Below are 19,661 nucleotides of genomic sequence, written 5' to 3'. Positions count from 1 at the left end.
AGTGCTCCTGCCCTGGGAGGAGGCTGAGCTCAGAGAGGAGCAGGCAGCAGGGCTGAGTGGCCTGGACCTGGGCTTCCCAGCGGGTCTCAGTGAAGCTCCTTCCACAGAGGGGACAGAGCAGCAGGGACCATGCAGCCCCCCTCAGCCTGTCCCTGCAGAGGGGGCATCCCCTGGCAGGGGGTCCTGCTGGCAGGTAAGAGGGGACAGTTCCCTGAGGAGGCAGGAGGTGGGAGCACAGTCTTGTTGGTGACCCCTGGGGAAGACACGACCCTCACAGGGGACACAGGGCTTCACTCTGTCCCATTGGGAACCCATTGGGAACAGAACAGAGAAGACAGAAGCTCACCAAGAGGAACAGATGAAGGGAGACAGAAAGATCAGGGGTTCTCTTTTCCAAGTGAATCACCAGGGGCCATTATATTTTGAAAATCAGTGTTAACAGCTCTGTCAGGGCCACTCTCCAAATAGAAAGGCAACTTGAGCAGTGGACACTGTCTGCAGCCACCAGCCTCAGACATTGGCACACAGACACCTGGACCCTCAGGGTGGGGACCCTGCTTCACTCATCCACAGGAGGCTGAGCCTGGTCCAGGCCCTGGGCCACAACAAGGGTCAGACTAGTCTCTGCCTCCTGGAGCTTCCTCTCTAGAGGGCAGGAAGCCAGGCCAGAGGGAGATCTGCAGGTGAGGCCAGGTGCTGTGTAGATCTAGGAGGGCAGAGAGCAGGGAAATGTCCACAGGGAAGACCTGGGGTCTGTAAGGAGGTGGTCAGGGTGTGAGCAGGGATCTGAGGGCACTGAGGGGCCAGCCTTGCAGACACCTGGGGAAATGTGTTCCCAAGAGAGGATGACAGGTACAGGGGTCCTGAAGGAATGGAGGTCATGCTGCTGGCCTTGACCAGGGACACACGCACACACCACATACCCCAAGGCTGAATAGTGAAGACTCCTGCTGAGGACCTGGGTCCCAACTCTCCACCCAGTACAAGGTCCCAGTATTGATGGATTTCTCTCTCTTCCCTCCTTAGTCTCACTGTTAACCTTCAGGAACCCGCACCCCACTGCTCCGCTCACTATTGAACCAGTGCCTTCTGACGTTGCTAAAGGGAAAGACGTTCTTCTACTTGTCCACAATGTGTCGGAGAACACTGTAGGCTACTTCTGGTACAGAGGGGAAATAACAACCCAAAACCTTCTCATTGTATCCTACTCGAATCTCACACACTCAGCTACCCAAGGTCCTGCATTCAGTGGTCGAGAGACAATCTACCCCAATGGGTCCCTGCTGTTCGTGAATGTGACAAAGGAGGACACAGGATTCTACACCCTGCAAACTATAGCTGCCAATGTACATATTGAGACAGCAACTGCAGAGTTCCGTGTACATGGTGAGTGATGCCCCAGGTCCTCTGGGTGTTGTAGGGGTTATCTCCACTGCACACACAGGACCCTGAGACCTGGACTCAGCCTCCCTCCTCCTGTGCATAACGTCCCCACAGTGGAGTTGGAGCCTTTAGTGCAGGACACACGCAGTGCAGACAGACTTCAGAAGATCCGAGTCCTCTGCCTGAATCCACTGGCAGAGAGCAGGGTGGTCTGGTGGGAGACTCGGCTCAGGCAGAGCAGTCTCAGCCCAGCCCCTGTGTCCTTCCCAGGAGCATGGCCCTGAGAAAGACCCTGCAGGACTGAGTCAGGCCTGGCCTGAGGGCCCTGGAGTCCTCACAGGGAAGGTCAGCCCAGGGAGCTCCTGTCCCAGACCTCTGTCCCAGGCTCCTGGCTCCAGGTGACCCTGAGGACATGTGGCCAGGGTTGGAGTTTGGCCTCCTGTTGAGGGCCGCTGGGGAGCAATGATTTACTGGCTACCTGATCTGGTAGCTCCTGGAGGTGGCCACCAGCCAGGGCACAGTCCCAGGAGCCACATCCGGGCAAGGGCACCTGGGCATCTCCTTCTCCTGGGACTAGGTGTGGTGAGCACAGAGGGACAGGTGCCTCAGGCCAATCAGGTGCCCTGATGGACCTCTATGAGGCTCCACAGGAAGGTCCATGTCCCCAAGGGGAGGAACAGAGGAAAGAGATGCCCCTGGAGCTCCTGGTCCTCCCGGGACCAGCCCAGGGTGCTCTCACTGGGAGGCAGATCAGAGTAGGGGCTTTTTCTTTGGGGGCAACTCCTCTAAACCAAGGTCAGGTTACTGTGAGGATTTCAAGGTTGATTTATAGACAACATGGTGAACCAGACACCACTTCCCATGTATCCAATAAAGGGAAACTGAGGCACGGGGAACACAGACCATGTGTGGGAGGTCAGTGGTGCATGTCACTGTGTAGCCAGAGCCCTGTGCTCTGCATGCTGAGGGCCTATTAGGCATCTGTGGACCAGAGACCAGCCATTGGCTCAGGGCACTGGCAGCTGGAGGGGACAGTGTGGTCTGGGAGTGAGAGCAAATGGAGGATAATCAATTTTTACCATGAAACCATATTACCTGCCTCAACACAATGTCCAGGCCTCCCCCTCATATAGCCGTCCAGGACCAGAGTGTCAATCCTGCGTTAATTGAGAAATCCTTTACATCTGAATCCAACCATCTAAGCCATCAGGACTGGGCTGGGCGTCCTCACTCCTTAGTGGTCCCTGAACTGCTCTACTCCATGCAAATCCTGCCTGGGTCCAAGGTGGACAGGCTGATAATCCCTCCTTCCCCAACATGCATGGCAGAGATCCAGAAATCACAAACCAAACTTTTATAGTCACTGCTGTGGTGTGAATGTGCCCCCCAAAGCATGTAGTGGTAACTGAACTCCCAGGGATCTGAGGTGTGGCCTCAGGGAAGGACGTAGGTCCCTATGAAAGGAAAAAGGGAACCAGATCCTGCAGAGGTGGCTTTCTGAAAAGGGGTGAGTGTGGCCCCTTCCCCTCCTCCTCTCCCTTGTGCTCTCTCACCATCGGATGCCCCCTGCTGTTAAGATGCAGCAAGCAGCCCTCTTCACATGGGGCCCCTAGATCTTGCACTTCCCTGGCTCCAGAACAGTGAGCAGGAGATCTCTCTTCTTCACACACCACCCAGTCTCAGGTGGTCTGTTAGAGCAGCACAAGATGCACCAAGACCAGCACAGAAGTTCTGGAAGATAAGGCACAAGAGTCCCTAAAGAGCAACCCCACTTGATAATGAGGTGGCTGGACCTGGGGCCTGAGAAGAGGTTTCCCATCTGGATCCCAGAGAGATATCAAGGGGACCAGTCTGGGGTCTCCTTGGGGTCATCTAGGGTCAGAGGGAGGTTCAGCAAGTTCCTATTTTAAGATAAGGAACCTGAGGAGGTTGCTGTGTAGTCCAAGGTCAACGTATTGCAGTATATTTTGTAGTTTCCCAGAACAGACTTGAACCACTTCAGACCCAAGATCATAACAAGGGCATCTTATTTCTGGGTCCTCAACCACTGTCCATGGCCTCAACCATCCAGCTCATCCTCTGGACCATCTCACCCACATCCTGATGGCCCTGAGAACAGACAGACGTCTCTGAGGACAGACAGGGCCCCAGGCCTCAGGCCTGCTGTCAGTCAGCCCCCTGCTGTTTTTCCACAGGGCTTGTGGCCCAGCCCTCCCTCAGAGCCACCAACACAGAACCATACTCTGTGGTCATGACCTGCCTCTCAGGTGACCCTGGAATCTCCATCACGTGGATCTTCAATAGCCAGGCTCTGCAGCTCACAGACAGGATGCAGCTGTCCCCGGACCACAGCACCCTCAGCATAGACCCCGTCAGACAGGAGGATGCAGGGGAGTATCAGTGTGAGGCCTCCAACCCCTTCAGTTCCACCAGAAGTGACCGCTACAGACTGGCTGTGATCTGTGAGTGGCCCCCGTCCCACCCAGTGCTTCTGTCATAGATTTCACTATCAAGGGCCATCATATGGCACCAGCCATGAGCATGGGGTAGATGCCAGAGCTTGGAGAGAATGTGGTTGACTACGCAGAAATTAGGTGCCTTGGTGTCACCTTGGTTCTGATCTGTACCCGAGGCTGGGCCTGGGCTAGACAGTCTGTGAGGGCTGCCCACTGACACTGTCCTGTGATGGGAAGGAAGAAAAGAGGAAGAGGGGGTGGGGTGTGGCTCAGTGGTAGAGCACTTGCCCGGCCTGTGTGAGAACCTGGGTTCAATTCTCAGCATCAAACAAACAAATGAATTAAATAAAGGACCTTCAACATCTAAGAAATATAATAAAATAAAAGAGAAGAGGAAGAGACCTTAACAGGAGCATGAGCAGGATGTGGCCCAGCTGCATGTGGAGAGGGTCAGGCTAGAGCACATGCAGGTTTCAAAACCAAACGTGAGGAAATCGCCAGAAGCAGAGTCAGGAGGACATGGTGACGACATGACAAACTGCACTGGGACCTTGGTGCCATTTCCTTCCACCCTCTGTGGCCCCCTGCAGGGCCCAGCTGGTTCCCCTGAAGACCTGCCCTTCAGCCCCTTTCTCTTCTCTTTCAGCAGAAGAGAGGACCCCAGGCCTCCCTGTGGGGGCTGTCGCTGGCATCGTGACTGGGGTCCTGGTCGGGGTGGCTCTGGTGGCTGCTCTGGGGTGTTTCCTGCTCCACACAAGAACTGGAAGGTACCCAGGCTTCCCCCACCTGATCCCACCCAGGTGACCCCAGGCCTGAGGGAAGGAGACCATCCTCAGACTCTGGCCTGACTCCGACCTCCCCAATTCCCGGGGACCCTCCCCTCTCACCCCAGCTGCACCCCGTCCCTCACCAGCTGCTGGCCCTGGGCTGATTGCTCAACAGCTGCCTCCTCTGCACATTGGTCACCAGGACCTGTCCCCACAGCACTGATGTCCCTCCCTAGACTAGGGTTCAAAAACGGCACCTCCTGCAGTATTTGCCCCCACACCAATAGAGGGCTGAGCTATGTGTATGAGGGGTCCTGTCCCAGGTCACTCAGGGCAAGGGCTGGGGCCTGGAGAGGAAGGTGGGTCCACTCTCCACACCTCCTGTGTGACCCAAGGCCCCTGATGTGTGAGGTGGGATCCCAGGACCCAGCCAGTAGTGTGTCCTGGAAAGTTCTTTGCCTCCTAGCCACGTGGGTGGAGAGTACAAAAGGCCACTGTCACATCACCTCATCTCCTGGCCTGAGCAGAGGGTCCTCCACAGCAGGGTCACCAATGGGGGTCAGGATTTTCAAGATGCACGTGGTTCCCAAACGTCTTGCCTACGTGGTGACCCTGCTTCCCTGCCCCCAGGGCCTGGACCCCTGCACTCAGTCAAACCCTCCTGCTCTAATTCTTCCTCAATCCTCAGTTGCTTTTCTGAGTCCCTCAGGCAACGTTCTCCTGGGTCTGTACCTGGGAGGGTCTTTCACCTTGGCCCAGGGCAGCAGTGTCTTCTTAAGGCCTTTCCTCTGTTCCCCTCTCCTGGGCCCCCTGGTACCCAGACCTGATGGGAAGAGGAAGGTTTCACACCCACCTTGGAAATGGGGTACCCTCCTCATCCCCTATCTGACCCCAGTCCATGACCCTCATGAATAAGGCTGACTTTTCCTAGGGCCAGTGTCCAGCATGGCCTCAGAGACTACCGCATCCCAGCAGCAAGACCCAGTAAGTGCACCTTAAGCCTGAGGGTGGCTGGGAGCCCCTAGGCCAGCCCCACAGTGTCCACTCTTGCCCACAACCACACGTCCAGGGTTGAATGTTTACACTGGGGATTCAAGGATCCCTGTCATCAAACACAACAGGGGACCCACCTGGTAAAGCCAGCCCAGACTTGTGGCATCTGGTCTCCTCCTCATGTTCCTTGGCTTCTTGGGCCACTATAAGGGCTACAGGGTCTCTCCCAGGACATGCTGTCTCCCTGACATTCTGAAAGTTGAGGACGCCTAACCCCTCCTACAGCAGGGGCCCAGCCCTCCTCATGCTTCTGCTAACTCTTGTCTCTGTCCCCAGGCGAAGTACCTTCTGATAGCTCCACCTCCCTGGTAAGTCCCCCCAGCTATCTCTACACAGGGGACTAGCTCTGCAGGCTCAGGGCAGGGTCACTGTCAACCCCCACACAGCACAGACAGCCCCACTCATGTTGCTCCAAGACAAGGTTAGCCTGGCCCTGGCCATAGACTTGGCCACTCTCAGGGACAGGACCACCATCACTCTGTCTTCAGCCCACCCTACTTCCTACCATCTAGGGGAGCCCTGGTGCAGAGTGGGAGCTGGGAGCTTCTAACAGTGGTCCTGAGTTAATGATGGGGACCATATTCTGCACAGAAACTGGGGTGTCTCTCCTGAATTGGAGTCTGGTGCTCAGGACCCAGAGCTGGTAACTCCTGAGAAGAAAGGGCTAAACAGACACAGGGAGTAAGCTCTGGCCTGTCAGAGACCAGAACCTTCCAGGCACCACCCAGCACCTGCTCACTGGAGTCTCAGCCTTGATGATCCTCCCTCTGCTGACCCTGATTTCCAATCTCCCTCCCTGCCAGGCCCCACCTCCTGGCCACAGAGCTGCTGTCCCCATCTACCAGGTGAGTGTGGGTGATGACCCTTGCCCACAGTCCAGGGCGTACCCAAGAGATGCCCCTCCCCACACCTTCCTGATCTTGCCAGGAAACAGCAGCCAAAATGGGATCAGGGGGTGGTGAGCAGGGGATGGGGGGCCTGGGAACAGGAGCCTCTGAGCACAGACAGACACAGGGACAGAGCAGTCCCAGGTGGGCAAGGGCCTAGGAGTTCATGGTCCCCTGGTTCAGAAGGGTCAGAGGCCTCTTTGTTCTTTTTCAGGAATTGCTAAACCCTGACCTGGACATCTACTGCCGGGTCGACCACAAGGCTGATGTGGATTCTTAGTTTCCACCACACGATGCTCCATGTGGGCTGAGGGAGGGTCCTGCTAGACCCCAGATGCTGGGTGATGGGACAGAGGTGGAGCCTGACCCTATAGGACTCTGGAACCTAGAGGGGGAGGGGTCCTGGGGATTCTAGAGACACAGGCTGCCCTGGGCTCTGAACGGCCAGCACTAGGCTGCTTGTGCCCAGGAACATGGCATTCCAGGGAGAAAGAAGGGCCAGTACTGGTCACCTGGAAAGGCGCTGAATAAAGACCCCCTTCCCTCCTTTGCTCTTTTGGTTCTTGTGGGAACGTCTCTTGGCAGACACTCCCCTCAAGTTCCAGGTCAGCTCTCTCCTGTGTCACGCAGGGGAATCGTGGTCTCTAAGTTGTTCCCACAGGGTTCCTCTTCCTGGGAGACAGGAGCTGGGAGGTGGAGCCCGGGCAAAGGTCGGGTCTGTCCCAGGGAAGGGTGAGGGTCCCAAGGCCCTGCAGCCAGCAGAGCACTCAGTGGCCCTCACGCTCCAGGGACCCAGGGTGGCTATCTCTGGCCAAGATTTCTTCTCCACCCAAAGGCCAGTACTCAGCACATCTTCACCTCTGCTGGGACAGGGACAGAGACTGTCAGAGTAATCAGGGGACAGGGCCAGACCCAGACTCAGCCCTGAACAAGGGCCTCAGGCCCTGCCCGAGGCTCCAGCCCTGCCCTCCCATCACCGTCCACTCTGCCCTGCCTGGTCTCCCTGGGACCAGCCCCCTCCCCACACTCCAGCACCCAGGGCAGAGGCTCAGGGCTCCCCACATGGGGCTCTCCAGGCTCCATGGTGATGGGACAGAGGGTCTCCTCCCTGACCAGGATGTGCTCTACAGCCTCCTCAATACACCTGGCCACTGCTCTGACTCCTTCCCTGAAGGCTGGGCAGGGGACATTCTCATGTAGGTTCATGTAGATCAGGCCTCTACATTCCTGGGAAATTAGAGGTAAATTTACTAGGGGACATTCTGCTGATGCCTGAGAGTTGTCTGTCCTGACATGAGAAGTAGGGAGTCATCCTCAGAGATTCCACTGTGTCTCAGCTCTATTGAGGCTTGTCCTGCATGAACATACCATCAGGACACACACGATGACTTCTCTTTTCTTGGTTTCCTGGTGCAGCTGCCACAGACTGGCTGCAACACAGCAGCAGGAAACAGCGGAGTCAAGGTGTCCTGAGCTGCATTCTTCTGGAGGCTCTAGCGGGTGTGCACAGGAACATAAGTCCCCTGAGACTCAGGCCACTGTTGTATCTTAAAAGCTAGTGGAAACTTTTCCCCCAGGTCCTGTCCTGGGAACCACACCAGCTGGAGTTCCCCCTGAGCACCGCATCCTGCTCCCTGAGCCACACACAAGCCCCTGGGAAAATGTGTCACGCCAAGCCCTCCAGAAAGTGTCATGCTCATGCAGTGTCATGTCAGGTCCCACTCACCACCCCCCCAGGTTGCCCAGTGGAAGAGTCACCTGTGCACTCAGGGGAGTCTCCCTGACGTGGATGGGGTGGATTCCTCTTCACCTTCTGCATCTGAGAGTCCCCAGGGTCCTCTGTACCCTGTCCCTGTGCCCAGTGTTTCTCCCTGGACACAGCCTCAGACCCTGACAGGGGCAGATGAGGGGCTGACTCTCCAGTAGTCCTTCCCATTTTCCCCAGGTCAACCTGCTCAGCCCCCGAGACCCTCCCCTTTACAGGAGCCATGTGCTCTGAGCTCCTGAACACCTGCCCCCACATCATCTTCAGGTCAGTGACAGCCACCTAACTCTGACATCCTCACCCACAGCAGATGTCTGAGCAGACTCACCAGGTGGGACACCTGAGGCTTCAGCATGCAGGAGCACCCTAGTCCCTCTCCTCCCTCCCTAAGGGCAGCAGGCCCCACAGGGTGTCTGTGAAACCAGCCCTGGGTCCAAAACACAGCTTCAGGTCCCTCCTGACCCTCTACAGGGAGAGGCGCTGGGGCAGTAGCAGCCACTAGGAAATTTGACTGTCAAGGAAACACTTGGTCCCATCCCTCCTCATACCTGTGAAAGGAACAGACACATACAATACAGCTGGCCTCACCATATGTCCCAGAGGTCATTCCCAGGCCAGCTGCAGCCAGAATAGCAATCTACTTGCTGCTCTCTCCTGTGACAGCAGGTGCTGCTTTTGCATTGTGGCCGGGGTCCCCTCCACCCCCCCAGGGAACCCAAACCTGCCTGTGCCCCACCTCAGCCACACTCCTCAGCCTCCTGCTCCCCTCCACCTCCCTGACCTGCACAGAGAGGGGACAGCCCTCCTAGACCCTCCCAGCCCCTCCCTGCGCACTGCCAGCCTTGGGTGCTCATCACGGGGTCTGTAGGAGTCCCTCTCTCAGGTTGGACATTTGTGGGACCAGCCAGACAGGAAAAGCCTCCCACATGCCTTCGACTCTCAGGGAAAATAAATAGAGAACAACTCCAACCAAAAGTCTGAAGGCAAGAGCGTCCCATGGATTCCTAACAGTGCACCATCCTGGTTGTGATCTTCTTCAAGAGACACCTCCATGTCCTTCTTTTGAAACCTTAGGACAGTTGGCTCCTCCTGAGGCTGCCCATCCTTGTTGGCAAAGTTCTCCCGACTCTGAGCAGGAGTCCCCAGGACAACCTCTGTCCTCTCCCTAGACTCACCCTGCACTGGGTGTCAGGCACCCTGTGGACCCAAGGTGAACAGGACCTCTCCTATAGCCTGTAGGTCAGAGCCACCTGTGCCCAGTGTCAGGGCCAACTGTCACCATTTGGACCCTAGGCAGCATCCCTGCTACAGTCCCTGACAATGGCCATGGGTCTCCTCATGACCTTCAGGGGCAACAATGGGCCTCACAGTCACATTCAGCCTTGGGATTCTTTGAGACAGGAGTGTGGCCTTGGCTGGAGATGGAGGTGGAGATGTCCCCTGATTTTCACCTGGGCACCAATGGCCCTGTGGGCTCCACCTGACATGCCTGCTGTCCCTGATGGAGACAGGCTGTAGTGCACATCCTGATCAGGGAGGAGACCCTCTGTCCCATCACCATGGAGCCTGGAGAGTCCCATGTGGGGAGCCCTGAGCCTCTGTGCCTGGGAGAACCCTGCTTGGCCATGGGTCCCTTGTAGTCCCCTCCTACCTCCATCACTCATGGGGAAAAGCAGGGTGACCACAAGAGAACCATCCAGGCAGAGGACAGAGGCCACCCACAGAGGACATGTGCAAGCCTGAGCCATAGCTCCACCAACAAATGGAGAGAAAGTTCTCCCCGAACTCTTTCCCCAAGAGCAGCAGAGCCCAGGGTCACTGCCTCCCATTGCCAAACCTCTTCCTAGGACCCAGGTCACCTGCCCTTGCACACCCAGGCCTGAAGTTCCCTCTGAGACACATGGATATGGGATCTGAGCTAGGCTGGAGACATGTCTCCAGCCTAGCTCAGATCCCATATCCAATTCTACCCTCCAGATCCAAGGTGTCCCCTTCCTGTTGGTAGAAAAGCCTCCTTCCCAGAGCTTTGAGAACATAGGGAAGATGCAGGGCCAACCTGGGATTCTCCATCATAAAAGGGAATATGCCCAGTTTTGTGGCACCTCAGGGGTTCCCTGTGTGGTGCTGATAGCCCTAAGACCAAGAAACCTGAAGCCAGTGGTGGGGTGAGACCGCTCTCTCAGGGGACGGTGACAAAGCTCTTGTTTACCATGCCCAATGCCCTGAGTTCAGTCCTCAGCTCTGGTGGAAATTGAAGGGAATAAATAAAAGCAATTAGTGACACGATAAGGGACCCTTAGGACAGAGGCATCCCAGTGTTCCCACCAGGTGGGTGACTGGTGAATGAGCAGGCAGCCCCTCCAGCTGAGCGCTCACTATGTCCCTCAGTTTCCCCCTCCCCCAGCACCCAGGACTGACCACATCACCAGAGAAGGCCCTGAGACAGAGAGCTTGGAGAGAAGTGGACACACAGAAGCCCTGGGCCCTGCTGCTTGCCTTCCAAGGACAAGTCCAGAGGTCATTGTCCAAGAGGGGTTGCCTCTGCCCAGCCTGGCTCTGTGGACAGTGCCTGTGCCTTCCTGCCCTTCCCTGCCCAGCCCACTCCCTGGGTCCTTCTCCAGGTGCCTCTAGACAAACCTGGTGTGGCTGTGCCCCTGTGAGGTGTGTGGAGAGGCTGAGTCTCTGGTGCATGTGTCTCAGAGTCACGTCACGAACATCTCTGGTGTCCAGGACTGAAGAGGAGGGACAGGGCTCCAGCTCCTTTATGTGAGACAGGAAGTGCCAATCCTGGGTTCCCTAAGTGCTACATGGGTCCTTCTGCAGAGAGTCAGGCCTGGTCATCCTGCAGCAAGACCTGGGCCAGGCCCTCCTGTGTCAGCGCATCCTGGAGTCTGTGTCTGGGGAGGCCGATGCTCTGTTCCTGGGGACACCAGGCCCCGATGGTACACTTCCTGCCTGACCTTCAGGACGCAGGCCCCTCAGGCCTCAGTTCTGCATGCACAGAAAGGGTCTTTCTGCCCATAAAGAAAGTGGGTCTTTGCCCTGCTCTGACCCCTCTTCCTCCTAGTCTCAATCACTGGATGAATGTCACACATCACAGTCACCTCAGAAGCAAGGAGGTCCCATCTCCCCCTTCCTCCTGTCTCACAGGCCTTCCAGAGCCTTCTCTGACAGACTCACAGGACACTTGGGGGAGATCTGGGCCTGGCCACAGGCAGGGTCATGTCTGCTGGACCATCCAGGGAATGCAGATGGTGGCTACTGTTGGGATATGGAGAACTGGGGGTGCTGAGGGGAACCACCTGTGGCCAGGCATCTAGCTTCCTGCTGGGAGGACAGCAGAGCTCCAGACACGGAGGTGACCTGGGGGGATGGACAGATTCCACTCAGGGAGACCCCCCAACAGAGGACCCCTGACCATGGGGTCTGCCACACACTGCTTTAGGACCTGACCTAAAGGGGATTTGGCCCCAACAGGTGGAGTCACACTGAGGGCCACATGCAGCCCAAGGTTCTAACCTTGCCAGCCAGCAGGACAGAAGCCTCAGATTGTCCCTTCAGTGCAAATCACTAGGTTTAATTCTACAAATCCCAGCACATTTGGCCTCCTTGGGGCCTGTGCAGTCTCCAGAGGATGCCAGGGCACCGGGATGTCACATGTTCCTCACAGATCCATCCTTTTCCCCCTGACCCACGTCAGGAGCCATAAACACACAGAGGAGAGCAAACCCTTAGCACCTGCTGCTCTGTCACTGGAACTTTCCAAGGCTGAGCGCCCACACCTCCTCCTGAAGACCTCACTTTCCTTCCCACAAAGGCACCCTCCCCTTGTATTTGAGGGAGACCCTAAATGTACTCTCTAGCTTCACTTCCTTTTAGTTGACTTTAAACAGCACTAATTTTGGAGTCACACCCTGGAGCAATACACTGTTAGCCTCCCAGTAGCTCCTCTCTAGAGGACAAGGATGACCAAACTACCCTGGGGTTAAAAGTGTTCTCCAACAAAAGTTGAGGTTCTTTTTAAAATTGTTTTTGGCTTTTGCTCTTCTCCCTTGTTCTGCTATTTTTGAGGGGTGTTTTCAGGATCCAACCCAGGGGTGCAAAACTGCTGAATCACATCCTCAGCCCTTTTTATTTTGAGACAGGATCTTACTATGTTTTGGAGGCTTGCTAAATTGTTCAAACCTAGGCTCCTCCTGCCTCAGCCTCCAGAGTTTCTGGGATTACAGGTATGCACCACTGTGCCCAGCTGTTGTTCTGTTATATTAAACAATGAGGTCAGCTATTCCTGAAAAACGACAGTGGCTAATTAGTAACTTTTCTCTAGAGTTACAGACCCCAGAACATTTGGTGACTTTCAGGTAACAATAGCACATGCACTAGAAAAGCAGGCCCCCCTTACTGGGCCCAGTGGCAGGTTCCTGGAATCCCAATGACTCAGGAGGCTGAGGCAGAAGGTCACAAGTTCAAGGCCAGCCTCAGCAACTTAGGAAGACCCTGTTTCAAAAGAAAAAAAAAAAAAGGCTGGGGATGTAGTTTGGTGGTAAAGCACCCAGGGCTTCAGTCCTAGTACAACATAAAAAGGAAGAAGAAACAGAGAGAGAGGAAGAAAACAGACCACACAGGATTTATGAGCCCCTAGCACTCAGACTGTCTGAGTCTAAAGAAATCGTTCACTAAAGTCCCCACCCAGGCCCTGTGTCTGTGACCCCCTGGCAATGGAACTCCCCATCTCCTAATGGCAAGTTTGTTGTCAAAAATGCTTCCCCCCGCCATCACTCCCATGAGCATGGGTGTGTCATCGACATGAACAATGTTCCAAACAGAAAATGAACTGTGAAGAAGAGAGGCCAATCCACAACATTTATTATCAGTATAGGTCCTACTGTTTGGATCCTTGAATTTAAATAAATATTTGTTAAATGACTCTCAAAATCCCTTAGCCTGAGGTTGCACGACTATTCTGGTGCTTTCTGTCTCTGTCTCTCTCTCCCTTCTCAGGGTACCTGCAGGATTTGGACAGCACCAGGACACATCAGGAGCACACACAGCCAGTGACCAGCACGATGACCCTGTGCAGTCAGCTGTCTGACTCTAGGGGAAGGTTCCAGATCCTCCTCAGCCCTGCAAGGGGTGGTGGGAAACCCCATTCCCTCCTGATTCTTCCATGTGAGGATACCTGGGAGGACCCATCTCCCATTGTAGAAGGTCCAGTTTGGAATTCCACAGCAGCCCTGCTGACACCTATTTACACAAATCCCAGGTGACACAGCCTTTAGGGACACAGACTCACAGCCATTTCCTCCAGTGGCCATAAGGCAGGGGCATCAGGGCCTTGAGTGTCCAGCCACTGAGTCTTGGACTTACTCCCTCCCCACTGACCAGGGCTCTGGAGTTGGTTCCATGTGCCCACGCCTCCTATGACAGGTTCTTCCCTGGAGTCCCTGGTGCCTTCCCAGGGGCTTCCTCCTGGGCAAATCTGCAGCTCAGCTCAGGACTTGGGGATAGGGCAGAAAAAGCAGCTTCACAGGTCTCAGAGGAGTGGGAGGCTCCCCTGAACTTGGGGAAGAGAGCACACGCCCTCTAGTGGACATGCTGAGAGTCCCATAGAGGGCAGGTGAGGCACCTTGGGCAAAGGGCACCTTTGGAGGATGGAACTGAAGATTCAAAGGGAGAAGGAGGAAGTTGTGGAAGGGTGAGGAGGGGTGGGAAGGAGCAGGGTGAGGGGAGGCTCTGGGGAGCTCAGGAAAGGGTGAAGAGCAGGGCTCCCCTCTCCTCTCCTCTCCACTGACACTGGGGCTGGTCATCCTTGGGGGGCTGTGTGCTGTGGGGTGTTGAGCACCATCTGGGATTCCACCTACTAAGTCCAGTAGGATCCCCTCCCCCCAGCTCTGACAATCAGAAGTGTCTCCAGACGCTGCCAGATGTCCCCTGGATGGCAACATGGCCCCTGGCTGAGACTCACTGGTCTACATAAACCTGCAGTAAACAACTTCACAGATGAAATCCACCCCATTTTGGTAGAAGAACTGAGTGTAAAAGGGCAGAGACTGACTGGTTCTGGTCACAAGTCAATCACTTGTCCCTGGAGAAGACATGTTTCAAGATGATGGCCGCATGGCATCCTGAACCTCCACAGCACTGTGGGCTTTCAAGGGTCTGTAGCCACACATCAGTGACACATGCTGGGTCCATGACATCATGGATTCAGGGAGCTCTGTCACACTGGGAAGAGGAAGCCTGTGATCTGAGCTCACATCCAGCACACTGGACAGTCCCTGGGCCACTCTCACCACCTCAGGAGGCTTCTAAGCAAAGACGGCAAAGTCCGTTCTAAGTTAGGAAGAAAGGTCTTAGTAAGAGGAAAGGACAGCACAGGAATTTCTCTTCATGTTCAAAGTTGTAGACTGTGGATCACTCATTAAGTTGACTCAACCCCACACAGATCAAGTGGCTGGACAGAGCTGGGGTCTCACCAGCCCCTGGGCCTGCAGCACTCTGCTGCCCATTCAGAGCCACAGGGGCCTTCGCTGATTATTCTTCAGGGGACAGGTGAGAGGGAGCTTTTAGGGTCCTCACTGTTTACCCACAACCTTTCAGTCTCTGGGCAATTCTGTTGTCCACTCTTGGATTCAGTGTCCTTATCCCTGACCTCTGCTTCTCTCACTTATCTTGACATCATCACAGGTCCAAAATGCCCTCTGCAGGTGATCTGGAGGGACATGTTCTCAGAGACGGTTTCCTTCACATCACCCTGAACAGACCTCCACCTGGGGTCCCAACACTGTGACCAGCAGAATTTGGACCATTCTGAATGGTGGGATGAAGAGGAACCAAGACACTTTCCAGCACTTAGGAGGAGCATGAGCCCCCTCCCGCTGTGTGCAGGGGTGACAGTGGACAGAGACACAGAGCACCTCATTGCTGTGCAGAGAGGGTGAGCCTCACGAATGTGTGGCAGTTACATGGACAGCACAGTCCACTTAAGTCCACATTGTGGGGACAGCTCTCCCAGCTCCTCAAGAGAGAAATTGCAAAATGTGACATTCACAGGCTTCTAGAAGAACAGAACACGCATCACAATTACTGGTACTATTTTCCATACAAGTGTGTTCTGCTCATTTTTTAGGTGTTGAAAAGGAGGCCCTTCTGCTCATGTACCATCTCCAGAATTGTGTTCTGGTGGAAATTATAATATTTCTCTTCCTTGAATCTGTTACATTACTAAAAGCAGCTCCTAACATCCTCCAGGGCCAACAGTGCCACCCACGCAGCTGGGCACTTCCCAGTGCTATCCTTGAGCCTGGGATATCCCATGTCCACAGGAGCCCTGGCTGGTGGCTGAGGAGTTAGACATGAAAAGTCTCAGACTCTTTTTTTTTTTTTTTCTATAATTCCAGATCTCCCTGGAGTCCTGCCTTCTTTGCCTCTGACTCTGGTCACAGGTACTGGGAACTTCTGGAAGCTGAACCCCCATTGGAAAGCAGCCACCTATGGTCAGGTCTGTTGGGCACTGCCTGGTCCCAGTGAGCTCCTTGGGCCACATCCAGCTGTGGGAGCAGCTGCCTCACTGTGTCATAGAGGAGATTTAGCTGGGTATCCTCAGATGGGTGCCAGCAAAAGACATGAGGAAGGACTTCCATGGAGCAAAACTGATGGCATAGGAAAACTAACTCTGACATTGTCCCCATTCCAAGAATGCCATGAGTGGATCAGAATGTCCTCTTTCATGTTTGGACAGGGCGATCCTCATCATGATTTTGTAGCAAAATGGGATCAGAATCTGTCTTTGAAGGTAAAGAAGTGGCTGGAGCTCCTCTCAGGCTTAGTGCAGAACTCTAAAGGTTTTGCACAAACTCTACCAACACAACTGCTTTATGACCGTGACCAGCTTGTCCATGTGCTCGAGGGACAGAGTAGCAGCAACTCCAAGAAGAGCAGGTTTAGCAGAAACTCTGCACAGAGAAGAACAACTGCAGGAAGATAAGCTGCCCCATTCCTCTGAGCTGTTGGGAGAGAAAGAAAAATGCCCAGGACACAAAATCCTCTGCTTCTGGAAAGAGAGAGAGGGAGAGGCCGAGAAGGGGGAGAAGAATCCCGAACAGACCCACCGCAATACCACCTCCCAGGAAGCGGGAGGCAGTGGGACAATGGATCCTCACTTGTAAAGACGTTCAAATGTGATAATGAATTTATTTTTTTAAACCTAAAAGTATTTACCATAAAAGACTGAACAGGTTTTTGTAAATGAATATTGATCCATAGGCTTTTTTTTTAAAGAGAGAGAGAGAGAGAGAGAGAGAGAGAGAGAATTTAATATTTATTTTTTAGTTTTCGGCGGACACAACATCTTTGTGTGTATGTGGTGCTGAGGATCAAACCCGGGCCGCACGCATGCCAGGCGAGCGCGCTACCGCTTGAGCCACATCCCCAGCCCGATCCATAGGCTTTTTTTTTTTTTTAATTTTTTATTGTGGGTTGTTCAAAACATTACAAATTTCTTGACATATCATATTCCACACTTTGATTCACGTGGGTTATGAACTCCCACCTTCACCCCATACACAGATTGCAGAATCACATCAGTTACACATCCATTGATTTACAAATTGCCATACTAGTGTCTGTTGTGCTCCGCTGCCTTTCCCATCCTCCACCCTCCCCCCTCCCCACCTCTCCCCTCCCCTCCCCTCCTCTCTCTCTACCTCCTCCACTGTATAACCCTGAGGGTCTCCTTCCATTACCATGCAATTTTCCTTCTCTCTCCCTTTCCCTCCCACCTCTCATCCCTGTTAAATGTTAATCTTCTTCTCCTGCTCTTCGTCCCTACACTGTTCTTAGTTACTCTCCTTATATCAAAGAAGACATTTGGCATTTGTTTTTTAGGGATTGGCTAGCTTCACTTAGCATAATCTGCTCTAATGCCATCCATTTCCCTGTAAATTCTATGATTTTGTCATTTTTTAATGCAGAGTAATACTCCATTGTGTATAAATGCCACATTTTTTTAATCCATTCGTCTATTGAAGGGCATCTAGGTTGGTTCCACAGTCTTGCTATTGTGAACTGTGCTGCTATGAACATCGATGTAGCAGTGTCCCTGTAGCATGCTCTTTTTAGGTCTTTAGGGAATAGACCAAGAAGGGGAATAGCTGGGTCAAATGGTGGCTCCATTCCCAGCTTTCCAAGAAATCTCCATACTGCTTTCCAAATTGGCTGCACCAATCTGCAGTCCCACCAGCAATGTACAAGTGTACCCTTTTCCCCACATCCTCGCCAGCACTTGTTGTTGTTTGACTTCCTAATGGCTGCCAATCTTACTGGAGTGAGATGGTATCTTAGGGTGGTTTTGATTTGCATTTCTCTGACAGCTAGAGATGTTGAGCATTTTTTCATGTACTTGTTGATTGACTGTATGTCCTCCTCTGAGAAGTGTCTGTTCAGGTCCTTGGCCCATTTGTTGATTGGGTTGTTTGTTTTCTTATTGTCTAATTTTTTGAGTTCTTTGTATACTCTGGATATTAGGGCTCTATCTGAAGTGTGAGGAGTAAAGATTTGTTCCCAGGGTGTAGGCTCCCTATTTACCTCTCTTATTGTTTCTTTTGCTGAGAAAAAACTTTTTAGTTTGAGTAAGTCCCATTTGTTGATTCCAGTTATTAACTTTTGTGCTATGGGTGTCCTATTGAGGAATTTGGAGCCCGACCCCACCGACTGTAGATCGTAGCCAACTTTTTCTTCTATCAGACGGCGCGTCTCTGATTTGATATCAAGCTCCTTGATCCATTTTGAATTCACTTTTGTGCATGGCGAGAGAAAGGGATTCAGTTTCATTTTGTTGCATATAGATTTCCAGTTTTCCCAGCACCATTTGTTGAAGATGCTATCCTTCCTCCATTGCATGCTTTTAGCCCCTTTATCAAATATAAGATAGTTGTAGTTTTGTGGATTGGTTTCTGTGTCCTCTATTCTGTACCATTGGTCCACCCGCCTGTTTTGGTACCAGTACCATGCTGTTTTTGTTACTATTGCTCTGTAGTATAGTTTGAAGTCTGGTATCGCTATACCGCCTGATTCACACTTCCTGCTTAGCATTGTTTTTGCTATTCTGGGTCTTTTATTTTTCCATATGAATTTCATGATTGCTTTCTCTATTTCTACAAGAAATGCCGTTGGGATTTTGATTGGCATTGCATTAAACCTATAGAGAACTTTTGGTAATATCGCCATTTTGATGATGTTAGTTCTGCCTATCCATGAACAGGGTATATTTTTCCATCTTCTAAGATCTTCTTCTATTTCTCTCTTTAGGGTTCTGTAGTTTTCATTGTATAAGTCTTTCACCTCTTTTGTTAGGTTGATTCCCAAGTATTTTATTTTTTTTGAAGATATTGTGAATGAAGTGGTTGTCCTCATTTCCATTTCAGAGGATTTGTCGCTGATATACAGGAATGCCTTTGATTTATGCGTGTTGATTTTATATCCTGCCACTTTGCTGAATTCATTTATTAGCTCTAATAGTTTCTTTGTAGAGCCTTTTGGGTCTGCTAGGTATAGAATCATATCATCTGCAAATAGTGATAATTTAAGTTCTTCTTTTCCTATTTTTATGCCTTTAATTTCTTTTGTCTGTCTAATTGCTCTGGCCAGTGTTTCGAGAACTATGTTGAACAGAAGTGGAGAGAGAGGGCATCCCTGTCTAGTTCCAGATTTTAGAGGGAATGCCTTCAGTTTTTCTCCATTCAGAATGATGCTAGCCTGAGGCTTAGCATAGATTGCTTTTACAATATTGAGGTATGTTCATGTTATCCCTAGTTTTTCTAGAGTTTTGAACATAAAGGGATGCTGTACTTTGTCAAATGCTTTTTCCGCATCTATCGAGATGATCATATGGTTCTTATTTTTAAGTCTATTGATGTGGTGAATAACATTTATTGATTTCCGTATATTGAACCAGCCTTGCATCCCAGGGATGAATCCTACTTGATCATGGTGTACAATTTTTTTGATATGTTTTTGTATCCGATTCGCCAGAATTTTATTGAGGATTTTTGCATCTAGGTTCATTAGAGATATTGGTCTGTAGTTTTCTTTCTTTGAAGTGTCTTTGTCTGGTTTAGGTATCAGGGTGATGTTGGCCTCATAGAATGAATTTGGAAGTTCTCCCTCCTTTTCTATTTCCTGAAGTAGCTTGAAAAGTATTGGTATTAGTTCTTCTTTAAAGGTTTTGTAAAATTCTGCTGTATACCCATCTGGACCTGGGCTTTTCTTAGTTGGTAGTCTTTTTATGGTTTCTTCTATTTCCTCAATTGATATTGGTCTGTTTAGGTTTTCTATATCCTCCTGACTCAAT

At 52.4% G+C, this 19,661-nt stretch overlaps 1 protein-coding gene across 4 annotated transcripts; it reads left to right on the top strand.

Annotated features, from left to right (window-relative positions):
* LOC114082241 (cell adhesion molecule CEACAM21-like) lies at nucleotides 1-7,093 on the top strand. 4 transcript variants are annotated; one of them, XR_011705406.1, is made up of 8 exons: nucleotides 1-193; nucleotides 1,027-1,386; nucleotides 3,579-3,845; nucleotides 4,486-4,606; nucleotides 5,538-5,590; nucleotides 5,936-5,967; nucleotides 6,251-6,504; nucleotides 6,761-6,818. XR_011705406.1 is itself a non-coding variant. In XM_071605230.1 (8 exons), exons 1-8 carry the CDS (start codon nucleotides 130-132, stop codon nucleotides 6,824-6,826), a joined length of 1,005 nt encoding a protein of 334 aa, XP_071461331.1. In that variant the 5' UTR covers nucleotides 1-129; the 3' UTR covers nucleotides 6,827-7,093. The 4 variants fall into 4 exon arrangements, 1 of the variants encoding a protein (XP_071461331.1); XM_071605230.1 differs by having other exon boundaries at nucleotides 6,463-6,504; nucleotides 6,761-7,093; XR_011705407.1 differs by lacking the exon at nucleotides 5,538-5,590.
* The last annotated feature ends 12,568 nt before the right edge of the window (nucleotides 7,094-19,661 follow it).

This window comes from Marmota flaviventris, chromosome 18 (genome assembly GCF_047511675.1).
Source record: "Marmota flaviventris isolate mMarFla1 chromosome 18, mMarFla1.hap1, whole genome shotgun sequence".
NCBI lineage: Eukaryota > Metazoa > Chordata > Mammalia > Rodentia > Sciuridae > Marmota > Marmota flaviventris.
This window is presented reverse-complemented; position numbering and strand designations above follow the sequence as displayed.

What these genes read in the sequence shown, in the direction of transcription:
- LOC114082241 (XM_071605230.1), top strand. Translation starts at nt 130, where the DNA reads ATGCAGCCCCCCTCAGCCTGTCCCTGCAGAGGGGGCATCCCCTGGCAG. An exon ending in GCAGGGGGTCCTGCTGGCAG is followed by an intron (nt 194 to 1,026) that starts GTAAGAGGGGAC and finishes TTCCCTCCTTAG; the next exon opens with TCTCACTGTTAACCTTCAGG. An exon ending in CATCCCAGCAGCAAGACCCA is followed by an intron (nt 5,591 to 5,935) that starts GTAAGTGCACCT and finishes CTCTGTCCCCAG; the next exon opens with GCGAAGTACCTTCTGATAGC.